At 43.8% G+C, this 15355-nt stretch overlaps 1 protein-coding gene across 1 annotated transcript in view; it reads left to right on the top strand.

Annotated features, from left to right (window-relative positions):
- The window catches only part of p2rx1 (purinergic receptor P2X, ligand-gated ion channel, 1), a 188618-nt gene extending 175483 nt beyond the window's left edge, over window positions 1-13135 (top strand). Inside the window, exons 8-12 of the mRNA XM_068010065.1 lie at window positions 68-204; window positions 4513-4603; window positions 7206-7271; window positions 8656-8769; window positions 12653-13135. Of these exons, the coding sequence (XP_067866166.1) occupies window positions 68-204; window positions 4513-4603; window positions 7206-7271; window positions 8656-8769; window positions 12653-12664 (420 nt within the window). The 3' untranslated portion in view covers window positions 12665-13135. The remainder of the gene's footprint in view (window positions 1-67; window positions 205-4512; window positions 4604-7205; window positions 7272-8655; window positions 8770-12652) is intronic.
- Window positions 13136-15355: the final 2220 nt, after the last annotated feature.

The following is a 15355-nucleotide window of genomic DNA, read 5'->3' as shown; positions in this document are numbered from 1 at the left end:
TACATGCTATAAATCTGATGACTTGATTCTGCTCACATTGTATTTTATGTATCTTCTCTTGTTGAAGGGTGGTATAATTGGTATTGTGATAGACTGGGATTGTGACCTGGATTGGCCAGAGAGATACTGCAAACCCACCTACAGCTTCCATCAACTTTACGGGAGCTTAGGCACGGAAACGGTGTCATCAGGATACAACTTCAGGTCAGAACCTCACAAATTAACCTCCGCTAGTTGATGACACTGGTGCTTGGTGAAATAATGCAGCAGATTGCTGGGTAGCACAGTATGTTTGCATTACATGATTCAAGTCTGTGATTCCACATAGCTGCTGGGCCAATCTCAGTTGGGCAAGAGCAGGGAGAGCTCAGGGGGTGGGTGAGTCTTACTCTATCTCTGGCAAAAAGCCAGCTGGAATGGCTCAGAAAGAGACCAGGTTGATTCACCAGGTCCCAGCCTCATTTGGGAGATTCTGCTTGGCATCATTAAAGGGCGGAGCCTCTGTCTGCTTCTTATAAGCCCAACTACCTTGCAGGCAGCTCCCACTTTTCTAGTTGGTGTAAAATTTGGCACTTAACTGATTTGGGATTGGCCAGAGCCAGCCAACAGTAGGTGCCTGAGGTGGGAGGTAATGAAGTAATTGGCTCTTCCTTCCACCCACCAAATGAAAGCAGTCACATGAAAATCTACCCCAGTACTTTACATTATTACAGTAGTGCTTCCTTGTTTTGATATCCAATGCTTCTTGTTATGAAGCCTAACATGCCATTAGTCTTATTGATTGTTTTGTTGTCTACCTGTGATTTAGTTTTTAATGATAAAGCAACTAGACCGCTAAATCCACTTATCCCATCCCCACTCTCCGGTACTTTTCTATTTAGACTGTATTTCAATCTTTTGTACAAAGTGCCCTGCCTCATGCTTTGTTGTTTTAAACTGTACCTGCCTTTATTTTGCCCACTTTGTTAATCTATATCCTTTGCAGTTTTTACAATTTACTGTATGTTCTAACTTAGCATCATCTGCAAACTTTGATATACTCTTTTCTCCCCAAACTTAGGTAATTTATCCATAGAATCATAGATTCATACAAACATAGATTAGTACAGCACAGAAGGAGGCCATTTGGCCCATTATGTTTGTGCTGTCTGTTTTGAAGAGCAATCTAGTTAATCCCACTCCCCAGATATTTCCCCATAACCCTGGTATTTTTTCTTCTTCACGTATTAATTCAACTGAATCTGTTTCCACCACTCTATCAGGAAGTGCATTCCAAAACCGAACCACTTGCTGCGTAAAATGAAAAAATTAGGTCTCCAACACTGATCCCTCGATTCACACATCATTCAATCCAACAATTCCTTTTTAATTCCAACTCTCTGACTCCTATCTTTCCAACAGTTTTCCATTGATTGCATAAAACCTGCATCCAATTTTACATGACCCAACATTTGCTAGAAGTCTAACATGTGGAACCCTTTTAAAAGCCTTCTGAAAATCCATGTATTTGACACTCATTGATTCTCCACTATTCAGGGCCTTTGGGATTTAGTTAAAGAACTCCACTAGGTTAGTTAGATATGACCTTCTTTCGCAAAGTCATACAGACTCTCCTTAATCAAACTATGTTTCAAAATAATCACTTATTCTGTCCCTGGCAATGGATTCTAACAATATTTCCACCATGTTTACTGGTCAATAGTTACTTGATTAGCTCCTTCCTCCTTTTTTAATAATGCTCTCATGCTTTACCTTCCAATTCTCTGGCAATATCCTAAAATCCAGTGAGATTTGGATAATACTAACAGAACCTGAATTTCCTCACCTATTTTCTTACAGCTTCAGATGGAAACCATTTGGATCAAGAGATCTATTTGGTTTTAATCCCATTATTTTATCCATGACAAATTTTCTGTTTCTACTTATTACTTGTAAGTTTATTCCCTTCATAAATCTGTACTTTTGCCATTGTACCTTTTCCATTGATGTACTGATACAAATTATTTTTATTACCTGAATACAAAATCCAAAGAAGAAAGTGAGTGACTGGTACCAGGGGCTGATTTTGAGTGTCTCCAGCTGGTATAAATTTTCAGCCTGTAAAGGGGTTTGGGTCACTTGCTCAGTCCATGGTGTTCTGACCATCGCCATCTTGGGTCACAAGATAGGTGGCCAATTGTAATACACAAATCAGTTACATAGGATTCAGATAGCAATTGTTGAGTTAGATTTGTGCAGGGTTGAACAGCCTAATCAGGGATCTTTATGGAGGCTGTTCAGGAGTCCTCAGAAAACAGCAAAACTTTTTTTCATCTTGCACATTTGTGAGGCCAGTATTTCAAATCTAGCAGCGGAGTCCCATGGACATCAAGCAATCTGCAAATTAAATGGGTCAATGTTTCCAGCAGGTTCCTGTGTTGTCCATTTCAAGGCCCTGACCAAACTGGCAGATGACTGGACGTGGGTGGGAATAGGGCTGTCAGTGCGGCACTGCCATTTTCACCGTGTTATTGTCCTGTCTCACCTGGCAGGAGGAGAAATGAAAATCAGCTCCAGGGAGTTTAAAATAATGGAGGGAATTTACAATGGTGGATAAAGAACAACATTCCCTTCAAGTAGGGGAATCAGAACAAAGGCACATAACCTTAAAAGTTGAACTAAGTCAGATCTAGAAAACGTCTCTTCACATAAAAGGTTATAAAAGGTGTTCTGCCCACTGGCTCAGCAGAACATAGATGGTGAGTCAGTTGAGGTGTTTTAAGAGGCTAGGCTATTCACAGGTGATGTCAGGAAGCATTTCTTCACACAAAGGCTAATGGAAATCTATAACTCTCTCTTCCCCAATAAGCTGTTGGGGCTGAGGGTTAATTGAAAATTTCAAAATTGAGATTGATCGATTTTTGTTGGATAAGGGTGTTAAGGGTCACACAATCAAAGTGGTAGATGGAGCTAAGGGGCAAAACAGCCATGATTTAATTGAATAGCAGAGCAGGCTCAAGGGGACAAATGGCCTACTCCTGGTCCTATGTTTCTATGCAAATACTTATCTGGGAAGTAATAAAGGGATATGGGATATCAGATGGAGCTCCTAAGGTTAACAATATGTTCAATGGAGTGAGTGGCCTACCACTGTCTCTATGATTTAAATGTGGATGATCCCCATGAGGTGTCCTCGGTCATCTTTGGTTTTTGAGACTGGTTATTGGTATTGGTTCCAAGTTTTGAGATGTGAGGACAACAAACTTCCACCAGGTTGAGTCTCTCAGATGGACCTATCATGCACTATTTCAAGGCTGAGCAAGGGATTTCTCCCTCGTGTTCTGGTCAATATTTATTCCTCAACCAACATCATTAAAGCTGATATCACATTGCTGTTTGTGGGACCTTGCTGTGCATAAATTGGCTGCTGCATTTTCTACATTACTACAGTGACTTCACTTCAGAAGTATTTTATTGGCTGTTAATCTCTTTGGGAGTCCTCAGCTTGTGATAGGCGTTATATAAATGCAAGTCTTTCTTTCTTTCAAGCTCGGCCTGAGTTCAATGACATATCAAGCTCAAGGAGGTATGATCAGTACGTTCGCAGACGACACGAAAATTGGTGGTGTTGTAAATAGTGAGGAGGAAAGCCTTAGCTTACAGGACGATATAGATGGGCTGGTAAGATGGGCAGAGCAGTGGCAAATGGAATTTAATCCTGAGAAGTGAGAGGTGATGTATTTTGGGAGGACTAGCAAGGCAAGGGAATATACAATGAATGGTAGGTCCCTAGGAAGTACAGAGTGTCAGAGGGACCTGGTGTACTTGTCCATAGATCACTGAAGGCAGCAGCACAGGTAGATAAGGTGGTTGGGAAGGCATATGGAATACTTGCCTTTATTAGCCGAGGCATAGAATATAAGAGCAGGGATGTTTTGATGGAGCTGTATAAAATGCTAGTTAGGCCACAGCTGGAGTACTGTGTACAGTTCTGGTCACCACACTATAGGAAGGATGTGATTGCACTGGAGAGGGTGCAGAGGAGATTCACCAGGACGTTGCCTGGACTGGAGCATTTCAGCTATGAAGAGAGACTGGATATGCTAGGGTTGTTTTCCTTAGAGCAGAGATGGCTGAGGGGGGACATGATTGATGTATACAAAATTATGAGGGGCATTGATAGGTTAGATACGAATAAACTTTTTCCCTTAGTGGAGGTGTCGATAACCAGGGGGCATACATTTAAGGTAAGGGGCAGGAAGTTTAGAGGGGATTTGAGGAAAATATTTTTCACCCAGAGGTTGGTTGGAATCTGGAACACACTGCCTGAAGGGGTGGTAGAGGCAGGAACCATCACAACATTTAAGAAGTATTTAGATGAGCACTTGAAACGCCATAGCATACAAGGCAATGGGCCAAGTGCTGGAAAATGGGATGAGAATAGATAGGTGCTTGATGGCTGGCACGGACACGGTGGGTCAAAAAGCCTGTTTCTGTGATGAATAACTATGACTCCCATGTTTTCTTTCAAAGGTATGCTAAATACTATAGGGAAAATGGCAGAGAAATGAGGGATCTTTACAAGGTCTTTGGAATTCGGTTAGATATTCTGGTCCATGGTAAGGTAAGGCTCTTTTATTTTTGGGTGATGGTTTATGGCTATCAGGTGAAGGGTATTAGTGTTGGGAATAGAATTTACATCCGACACTACCTGAACAAGTGCAGCATAGCCAGTGGTAGTGTAAATCACTTTCTACATTATCCAAATGATATATCTTTGTTTTCCCTTTACAAAACCTCTGTGAATTTTCCATTGATCACATCAGCCGTTCTTATGAGCAAATTTGTCAATTTGTGCCAAATTGTGGGCAGTTTTCTGCTGGGTCTGTTGGTTACTCAGACTCTCAGAATCAAGAGACAGCATTCATCGCATTCTCCAGAACTGGAGTCAAACCTAAGTCCCAGGAAGACCAGCATGGTACTATTGTATTAAGCACTTTCAATCTACAATTTTCACTTGAGAGAATCATTTGTTTCACATTCATTTATTATTCTTGGCAAGTTTAAAAAAAAAAAACCCTAAATGAACAAGTATGTTTTAGGGGGCGTTTGTGTTCAATATTTTCTTGGAGTCAGTATCACCAACCATTCCTATAAGTGAATCTCATGTCTCGAACAAACAGGCAAGCCTTTTTATGCCCAATATTTCAGTGAGTGTAATTGGGATCAAACAATGACTGTTGGCTACTGTACTCAGCTTATCATCTTTCATAATGTGTTCTCCCCATCTTCAATTGGTGATGCATACACACTATATATGATTGATGCTCAGAATGTAAGTCAAATGTAGTTACGTTAAACAGGTTAATCAACAGTATTCAGTACAAATGGGGCATTTATTGTAATTCACAAACTCTACGCTCCTCCATCGAATGCCAAACCGACAAGAGTACTTATCCCACATTACCTCTCAACATAAATTGATTTTTGAAATAGGGCTGATCACTTCTTATGTGAAAAAATGTTACCAATGAATCAGTCGCAAAGCTTCATCTCTCTTCTGGCTTCAAAGTGACAGCTGAGCTTTCAGTCAAAGAGGCCACAAAAAACCATTAGCCATGCTGCTCTCATGGACCAGACCCACATCTTCACCCCAGCCATAACTGTCAAACAAACAGCATCAATTACTTTGAATGGTATGGCTTCATTCATTGATCCATGCCAAGTGCAATAATGTACCTGCTAAAATTTAGCATTGCCCAACATACGGCCCGCGGGCCAGGATCCAGCCCGCCAAAGGTTTCCATCCAGCCCGCGGGTATAAACTGTACCTGGGCCGTTCCTCATCCTTGCCAGAGGTCCATGACTGAAGATGGGAAATTTCCCATTGTCTTTTTCTTGCAGACCAGCCTTTTAAAAAAACATTGTGCTGTCAGTTTCACAGCTGCTGAAGCAGGAACGCGCTTCCCAACTTTGACAGATTTGGGGCTTTCCAGCTTCTTTTAAAAGCCCACCAGAAAACCCCAAATCTGTCCAAAGTTGGGAAATGTGTTCCTGCTTCAGCAGCTATCAGCTGTGAAACTGACAGCACAATGTTTATAAACAAACTGACCAACCACAAAACTGCTGTGCTGAGCGCTCCCACTCCCTGCAACTGTCAGAGGCAGGGAGAGAGAGCAAAGAAGAGGAGGTGGTGGGGGGGAACAAAGAGCCAAAGAGGGGAACAGGGAGAGAGGGGGGGAAACAAAAAGAGAGAGAGGGAAACGGAGAGGGCGGACAAAGAGAGAGAGAGTGGGGGAACAAAGAGAAATAGAGGGGAACAGAGAGAGAGGGTGAAACAAAGAGAAAGAGAGGGAGAAGGGGGGACAAAGAGAGAGAGAGGAACAGAGAAACAGAGAGGGGGAAACAACGAGAGAAGGGAACAGAGAGAGACAGGGTAACAAAGAGAGACAGTGGGGGACAAAGGGAGAGGGGGAACAGAGAGCGAAAGGGGGAACGGGGGACACAGAGAGCGAGGACGACATGGGGCGGGGAGCAACACAAAAAGGGGAAACACAAGGAGAGAGAGAGAGCGAGAGACTGAGAGAGACTGATAGAGAGAGATCAAGATCGCTCCTGACAGATGGCTAGCTATCCAGAATACTCCGTATTGCTAGATCAAGTGTGCGGGCAAAAATTGACTACTTATGCAAGCAAAAAAATGCCAGGTATCTCACTAAATCAGTGTCCAACATAGTGATTGAGAAAGTAAGTCAATAAATTAATCTTCTCATTTAAAGCTTCTTCACAAAAAATGCACATTTGTTGCTGTTTTGATTGATATTAAGTTAAATATTTAATGGCTTTATCTTTCTGAAATTTTCTTACTGGCCCCCCCAGGTAAGACAAAAATCGTAATGTGCCCCCCCCACGTGAAAAGGTTGGACAACCCTGTGCTAAATGAATCCCTATCCATGTATAATGTCAACAATACATCAATACAAAGGCATTCTTGAACTATACTTGCCTTTCCCTTGCCCTCTTGTATGAATATTAACCAGTCAGGTCGGATTAAAATCACACTCTTAATTTTGCAAAGATTAAATCTTTTTGGATGTATTTTACATTTCTGAATAACTTAATTTCCTTTGGTCATATAATCAAACAGCCTCCAGTATAATATATTTGTACACTAGACCATGTTGTTACTTACTCACCTTGTTTAATTGTCTTATTTATTTTGACAGGCTGGTAAATTTAACATCATTCCAACCATCACTACTATTGGATCTGGAGTTGGTGTGTTTGGGGTGGTGAGTAAAAGTACTTGTTAATCTCAAAATTAGAGCCAGGCGATTTCGGAGGAAAATTAGGAAGCAATTTTTCACACAAAAGGTGGTAGAAATCTGGATCTCACTCCACTCAAACGGCTCTGGATGCTGAACATCAGCTGGAACTTTCAAGACTGAGATCAATAGGTTTTAGGTGGGTAACGGTATCAGTGCATATGGAGCAAAGGGATTTAAATGGAGTTGAGGTGCAGATCAACCATGATTTAATTGAATGGTGAAATAGGCTCAAGGAGCTGAATAACTTCCTCCTGTTCAGGAAGGAAGATAAAAATAGTTCAACTGCAGTTGAAAGATCTAAAAAAAGAAGATGATTTTGATTCCATTAATGTGCAGTGATAATGCGGGTAATTTTAACTCTGGGCCATAGTGTAAAATGAATAATCTCGAAATCGCTGGCTGTTAACCCTGTCCAACTCATTCTTCCATTGAAGTTCGTAGAAGGGAAAATTGGATGGGATAGATACTGTGGAAAATTAAAATTATCCCTATTGTATTTTCCAAATTCTGAAGTCCATTTTTTCTAACAATTCCAAGTTCTCAAAGCAGAGCAATCCTCTATCCTTCTTCATCTTTCTCTGATCTTCAACTTATCCATGCAACTCCTCTACCATCAGAATTCCTCTTCCTGAGGACCTCCTCTGCTGTAATTGGAACCAATATATACTCAGTGTAATGTTGCAATCCTGCGCACCCAATGCAGGAACAGGAGGCCCCTTGCTGGGAGCATAGAATCACAGGATTGCCTCCACTCTTCGCTTAATTAGCCAACCACCAAAATAGGCAATAATTATAAATATTATGAGGAGTCTCATATGCACAAGGGAAGAGCCTTTGCCTTAACAGTAACATTCCTACCTCTGGGTCTGAAGGTGAAGGGTTTGAACCCCACTCCCAACATTTCCAGCACCAGCTGACTAGAATATGGTCACTAAATACTAGGTTAACATCCAGTAGGGGACTCGTGCTAAGACAGAGTGATCACTGTCTCCAGGGTAATAGTTCCACCTCTAAATCAAAAGGGTTGTGTCCAGGGCAGACTCCAGACAGTCCTAGTGAATAGCTCTAAACATTGGGTCAAATCCAATGCAGCATCTGATGGGTGTTGGTGTCCCCCTACATTGTAAAGTGTAAGAGAGACTCTTTAGCCTCTGAATTAAAAATACTATGGGGAAGGCAATGGGAAACCACCTCTACTCTCCTCTAGTAAGTGAAGAATCTGGTGTGAGACTAAGACCTGCTATATACAACAGACGGACATTGATAAATGCATCTTTTGAAACATGATAAGGTATTTTAACACTGAGAGGGTGAATCCATTTTAAATGCACTATTTTCTTCTTTACAGGCAACTCTTGTGTGTGACTTGGTATTGCTTCACGTTCTTCCCAAACGAAACTACTACAAACAAAAGAAGTTCAAGAACGTAGAAGGAGCATCACCTCAATCAATACCAGCAGAAGTGAGTGGAAATTAGATGAAGAGTAGTCTAAGCACAGCCTCCCCAAGATTATCAAACACAGTCAAAGACCCATTTCATTTAACTTGATTTATATTTGGAAAACCAAGGGCAAGAAATTGTGATCATCTACACCCATTTTTTGGGTGCTATGAGCGCACCTCAGAGCTCCAAAGTGGCATCTGCGGCATGCGCACAAACTCAAGGGGCGAATTGCGCCGGACGCCATATTGGTCAGGTCTTAGCCCATGCACAGTGAACGCCCATTGAAAGTATATAGAGCAGGCAGATCCAAACATCAATCAGTGTGCACCAGCGGTGTCCTCCCTTAACCTCGCACAGTTGAACACATGTTCAGCAGCAGGAAGGACACCCCACCTGCGCTATTAAAAGGAATCATCAACTCCTTGCAGGTTAGTTGCTGGTTAATTTCTTCTGAATGTTGCTTCAATTCTCCGAGTGTTTAGTGTTCATAATGTTGTTTAAAGATGCAAAAATCTACAAGGAGTGCTGTGGCAGGTGATGAAGGAGATTCTGCTGACTTTAAGGTTTTTGCACATACCAGTCTGGGTGCACTAGTAGCCGTTCTCCTTGGAATACAGCATGATTGAGAGAATGAATAGAAGCCAGGAATAGCAGGACAAGTGGCTGGAAGCTGGAGAAGGAGGGGGGAAAGGGCTCTCTTCAAGTAGGTCATATTTGCCCAGGGTGTTCAAGGAGAATTCTGCTGCCTGAATCTCAGCACGGAACAATGTGTGAGATGAATTCACCAAGGATGTCTTCACTGGAATCTGCCACTTGCTGCAGCCACAACTACAACTGAGATTGGGGCAAGGACTGCTTTGCCAGTGACTGTGAAGGTAACCAGGGCAATGAACTTCTATGTTTCTGGTTCCTTCCAAGCAGGAGTTGGAGGTATTAGCAATATCTCACAGCTTGTCATCCACTGTTGTGTAAGGGAGGTTGTGTGAGGCTCTCTACTCAATGAGAGATAACGTCATTTACTTATCTCTTGCCAGAGAGCAGCAGGCAGAACGAGCATGTGGCTTCCTGTGGATTACAGGCTTCCCCAAGGTGCAGGGTGCCATTGGCTGTGTACACATCACGTTACAGGCAACACATGCCAACTCTGCCCTATAAGGGATTCCACTCCTTCGATGTCCAGCTGGTGTGTGACCATAGGTAATGAATCATGCAGGTCAACGCCTGATATCCTGGCAGCAGTCATGATGTCTTAATTCTATGGTAGTCTACTGTGCCAGCTACATGTGTGAGCCACCATGACAAACACAAGGATGGCTACTGGGCAGCAAGGGCTGATGACACAGCTGATGATTCTGGTGCACAACCCATGAACATCTGCGTAGCACACATACAATGAAAGCCATGCTGTCTCACGAAATGTGATACAGCAGACCATTGGTGTGCTGAAACAGTGCTTCTGCTGCCTGGAACACTCTGAGAAAGCCCTGCAGTATTCGGTCTCAGAATTTATGGTATTCTACTGAATGCTGCACAACCTCACGATCATGAGGGAACAGCCCTTGCTACCAGCCATATGGTGTGAAGCTCAGGAGGAGGAGGTGGAAGAGAAGGAAGGGGGTTGGCAACCTAGGCAGCCCCTTTCTGAAGAACCATCTGAGTGCAATACCAGTAACCGTGATCCCAACTTCCTATTCACAATGCCGCACCTTAACTGCCCTTTGTCAATGACAATTACAGTGTCCACTTGGCCACAATGCAAAAATATAAGCCACCACAAAATAAACATTCCCACATCAAATTTATCAATCAAACTGTGTCATATTCCATGTAAAAATCAACTAATCACCTGTGTGCATTCCCGTTGTGCCTCTCTTCCATGTACCTTTGCCTGTCCCAGTGCTCCCATGCAGTGCTACCCAAGTGGCTACAGCATTGCTGGTGGAAGGGGAAACTGTAGATGGCCTTGGAGAACGACCGTGAGCACCTCTAAGCCTAGAAGACCTGGCTGCGGACTGACCATCTCGGCCTGGGCAGCAGCAGTTTGGACTGGCTAGTTGACAGGCAACAGCAGGGCACTGATAGAGTGGCAGGTGTGGGAGGATGAATGCTTTCATCCTGAAAGAGAATAGTAGGTTTGTGCTCCATGGAAGCATTGCCACTCCCCACAGTAATTTACTGGAGGACAGATTGCTGGACTGTTTTAATACCCTGCAAGCCCCTTTGCAATCGACAGCCATGATGGTACCAGTTTGAGCTTTCACCAGAGTGTGGAGATGTTGGGTGGCTGCTGCTTTTGCTGCAATAGAAGCTGTGACATCGGCCATCGGACTGTATCATGGTTGGGTCCACAAGTGTGTGAACAGTGTTAACCACCATTTCCATGCGGGAAAGATTGGGCTCCAAGCTCTGTGCCAGGTTGATGCTGGACTCCTCCATGTTCCTTGACATTGACTATGGGTGTTCTTACAGGCTTCTCATTGCACCTAGCGTTTTGTTGGGCATACCCATCAGTGTTTTTCTGTAGGTTGCCCTGTCAAAATGCTCATCTGAGTCCTCTGCAGCAGAACTCATAAGCAACCTTTCCCTCCAGTGAGCTGGTACCTTTGCTACCCTTACCACCTCCCTCTGCCCGGCCCCCAGCTCTGTCTACCATTCCCTCATGCCTGGTTTTTCACCATGTTCAGATCCTGCCTCTAATCTATCATCCCAATTACATGCAATGTCAGCATCTGAGCTTGTGGCTGTGAGTGTGAAACTCAGCGATGGTGCCTCTTCATCATCATTGTCTTTTTGCTGTTTCACCATTAGCAGCTAGGTTGCACATCTTGGACATCTGAAAGGAGAAAGGCACAAGGGTAAGGTTGTGGAGCAGAGAGGGTGCGAAAGTAAGAGGTGCATGTTTACACCATCTGCAGCTGGTAAATCAGAAGAGACTGTGAGATGAGGGGGAGGTGGAATGTGAGAAGGATGATACTGTCATCTTCAATGGTTTCAGCCCTGCTTCAGGTCACTGATAATGGTGTGCAGATGAGCTTGTTCTCTTCTGGTTAGCTCCTGCTGCCTCCGGTTGTATGTCACCATATCCTGCAAGAGAGAGGAAAGTGTGTCAATGAGTGTGGTGCAATCTGTTTGACTGATGTGGCTATAATGCTTGAATTACTATGTGTGTGTGTGTGTGGGAGGCTTGCAGCAGTGTTAAGTGTGCGGGGGTGAATTGAAGCTGTGAATGTTAGCTATGAGCCCTGATTGATAGAGATTGTTGGTAGGTAAGTGTTGATGGTGTGGTGAGTTGAGCAGTGTGTGAGTTTAGTGGTGCAGTTAGTAGATATGGCATTTGAAGATGCATTCACTGACCTTGACCCACTCATGTGAGGTCATTGAACTTCATGCACCACTTGATCCAGGTCCTCGGGGCTGCATTCCTGCAGTTGATCTCCATGACTATCAACTCCCACTGCCGTCTGAGTGTGTATCTGTCGGTCCTCCAGGCCATCTCTCCTCCTTTCCACTTTCTCCACCAAGAACTCCAGTGCAGCATCTGAAAACCTTGGAGCCCACTGTCTCCCCTGTTTGTGCCATTCCTCATACTTTCCCAGGTCAGATTCTCTTCAACCACTACTCCCAGCACTCTAGCCACAGTACACCTCCCCTTAAAGAGGTGCCGCTAGCCTTAAACAGTGCAAGCATTCACAATATCAGCCTCCTGCTACTGCATCAAACGTATCAAACCTGTGCCTGTTTTTGAGGGCTATCAGTTTTAGTTGCCAAATGTTCTTGGTTGAGATGTTTAAAAAAATTACATTTACGCCTGGCTATTTGACTTGATATGGTTATTAGTGGGAGTACAATATTCCCTCCTCTGCTAATTAAACAATGCTATTGGATTTTCTTTCCAACATAGACCAAAAAGTAACAAGGGAAGCTGGGAGATGACATTCCTCTCCATCTCGAAGAGGCATCTGCAAAGAGTGAGCATGAGAATTGGAACTCCTCCACGCCATACATTGCCCTTCACCAAACGCCGCAAATAGCAGGGACATCCTTGAAATCAAGGCCATAGAATGACTGAAAGAGGAAGGAGAGTGTAGCAGAGTACAGCTTCTTCAAAGAACACCCCTCTCTCTTTTACAGGACTTTACAATGGGCCACACCATCATGGCCCACCAGGCATCGAGACCCGATGTGAGCATCTCCACAATGGCGACAATTTTTTACCATAAACCGGGGTGGCACTTTGAATGCCAGTACAAGAGTACTCGCTGTGTATTTTTCCTTCCTGACCATTGCTCTTTATCACTGCATTAAAAGTCTCCAAATGCTTATCTTAGTGTTCACAGCCATGAGAAGTTATGTGACCTGTTTTTAATTAAAAATAATTCTGTCACACTCTGTGCAGTTCCTTATATACATAGGCAACAAGATAGCTTTCCATGGGCGTTCACAACCTAACTTTTTTCTTATATAGCATCTTATGACACCTCTCATAAACATTACAGTATGGGGTGAATCTTAACATCGAAAATATGTTTATGCTTAGGATCGGGTGAGTTGTTAAAATTTAAAAAATCTGAAACCTGACCCAACCCGCCTTCAACCTGCCCACTTCTGGGTTTTACAGAGATGGGACTAGAGGTCGGCAGCCAACTTCCAGCTCCCAGGAGGTGGGCTGGCAATTTAAATATTTTAATAAGGCTGGCAGCCTCTGATTTAACCGGCTTTTCAGGTTTTACAGTGGATGGCCGGTTTTTCCAGGCCTCAGGAAACCCAGAAGCTGAAGGCAGATGAGTACAGCTGGGGGTGAAGGTAAACAAACAACAAAGAACAGTACAGCACAGGAACAGGCCATTTGGCCCTCCAAGCCTGCGCCGATCTTGATACCTGCCTAAACTAAAACCTTCTGCACTTCCGGGGTCCGTATCCCTCTATTGCCATCTTATTCATGTATTTGTCAAGATGCCTCTTAAACGTCGCGATCATATTTGCTTCCACCACCTCCCCCGGCAGCAAGTTCCAGGCACTCACCACCCTGTGTAAAAAACTTGCCTCGCACATCCCCTCTGAACTTTGCCCCTTGCACCTTAAACCTATGTCCCCTAGTAACTGACTCTTCCACCCTGGGAAAAAGCTTCTGACTATCCACTCAGTCCATGCCGCTCATAACTTTGTAAACCTCTATCATGTCACCCCTCTACCTCCGTCGTTCCAGTGAAAACAATTCAAGTTTATCCAGCCTCTCCTCATAGCTAATGCCCTCCAGACCAGGCAACATCCTGGTAAACCTCCTCTGTACCCTCTCCAAAGCCTCCACGTCCTTCTGGTAGTGTGGCGACCAGAATTACATGCAATATTCCAAGTGTGGCCGAACTAAGATTCTGTACAGCTGCAGCATGACTTGCCAATTTTTATACTCTATGCCCCGACCGATGAAGACAAGCATGCCGTATTCCTTCTTGACTACCTTATCCACCTGCATTGCCACTTTCAGTGCTCTGTGGACCTGTATGCCCAGATCTCTCTGCCTGTCAATACTCCTAAGGGTTCTGCCATTTACTGTATATTTCCCACCTGTATTAGACCTTTCAAAATACATTACCTCACATTTGTCCAGATTAAACTCCATCTGCCATTTCTCCACCCAAGTCTCCAACCAAGCTATATCCCGCTGTATCCTCTGACAATCCTCATCATTATCTGCAACTCCACCAACCTTCGTGTAGTCTGCAAACTTACTAATCAGACCAGCTACATTTTCCTCCAAATCATTTATGTATACTACAAACAGCAAAGGTCCCAGCACTAATCCCTGTGGAACACTACTAGTCACAGTACTACTAGCCCTCCATTCAGAAAAGCACCTCTCCAACCACTGCAATCCTCTCTCTTCTATGACCAAGCCAGTTCTGTATCCATCTTGCCAGCTCACCTCTGATCCCGTGTGACTTCACTTTTTGTACCAGTCTGCCATGAGGGACCTTGTCAAAGGCTTTACTGAAGTTCATGTAGACAACATCTACTGCCCTTCCTTCATCAATCATCTTCATCACTTCCTCAAAAAACTCGATCAAGTTAGTGAGACACGACCTCCCCTTCACAAAACCATGCTGCCTCTCGCTAATAAGTGTAAGGATAACCGGCCTGTAATTTCCTGGATTATCCTTGCTACCCTTCTTAAACAAAGGAACAACATTGGCTATTCTCCAGTCCGCTGGGCCCTCACCTATAGCCAATGTGGATACAAAGATTTCTGTCAAGGCATTTTCCTCCCTTGCCTCCCTCAGTATTCTGGGGTAGATCCCATCAGGTCCTGGGGACTTATCTACCTTAATGTTTTTCAAGGCGCCCAACACCTCCTCCTTTTTGATATCGACATGACCCAGACTATCTACACACCCTTCCCTCGACTCATCATCCAGCATGTCCTTCTCTTTGGTGAATACTGATGCAAAGTACTCATTTAGTACCTCGCCCATTTCCTCCGGCTCCATGCATAGATTCCCTCCTCTGTCCTTGAGTGGGCCAACCCTTTCCCTGGCTACCTTCTTGCTCTTTATATACGTATAAAAAACCTTGGGATTCTCCTTAATCCTGTTTGCCAATGACTTTT

The sequence above is a fragment of the Heterodontus francisci genome, chromosome 30 (assembly GCF_036365525.1).
Source record: "Heterodontus francisci isolate sHetFra1 chromosome 30, sHetFra1.hap1, whole genome shotgun sequence".
Classification (NCBI taxonomy): Eukaryota; Metazoa; Chordata; class Chondrichthyes; order Heterodontiformes; family Heterodontidae; genus Heterodontus; species Heterodontus francisci.
This window is presented reverse-complemented; position numbering and strand designations above follow the sequence as displayed.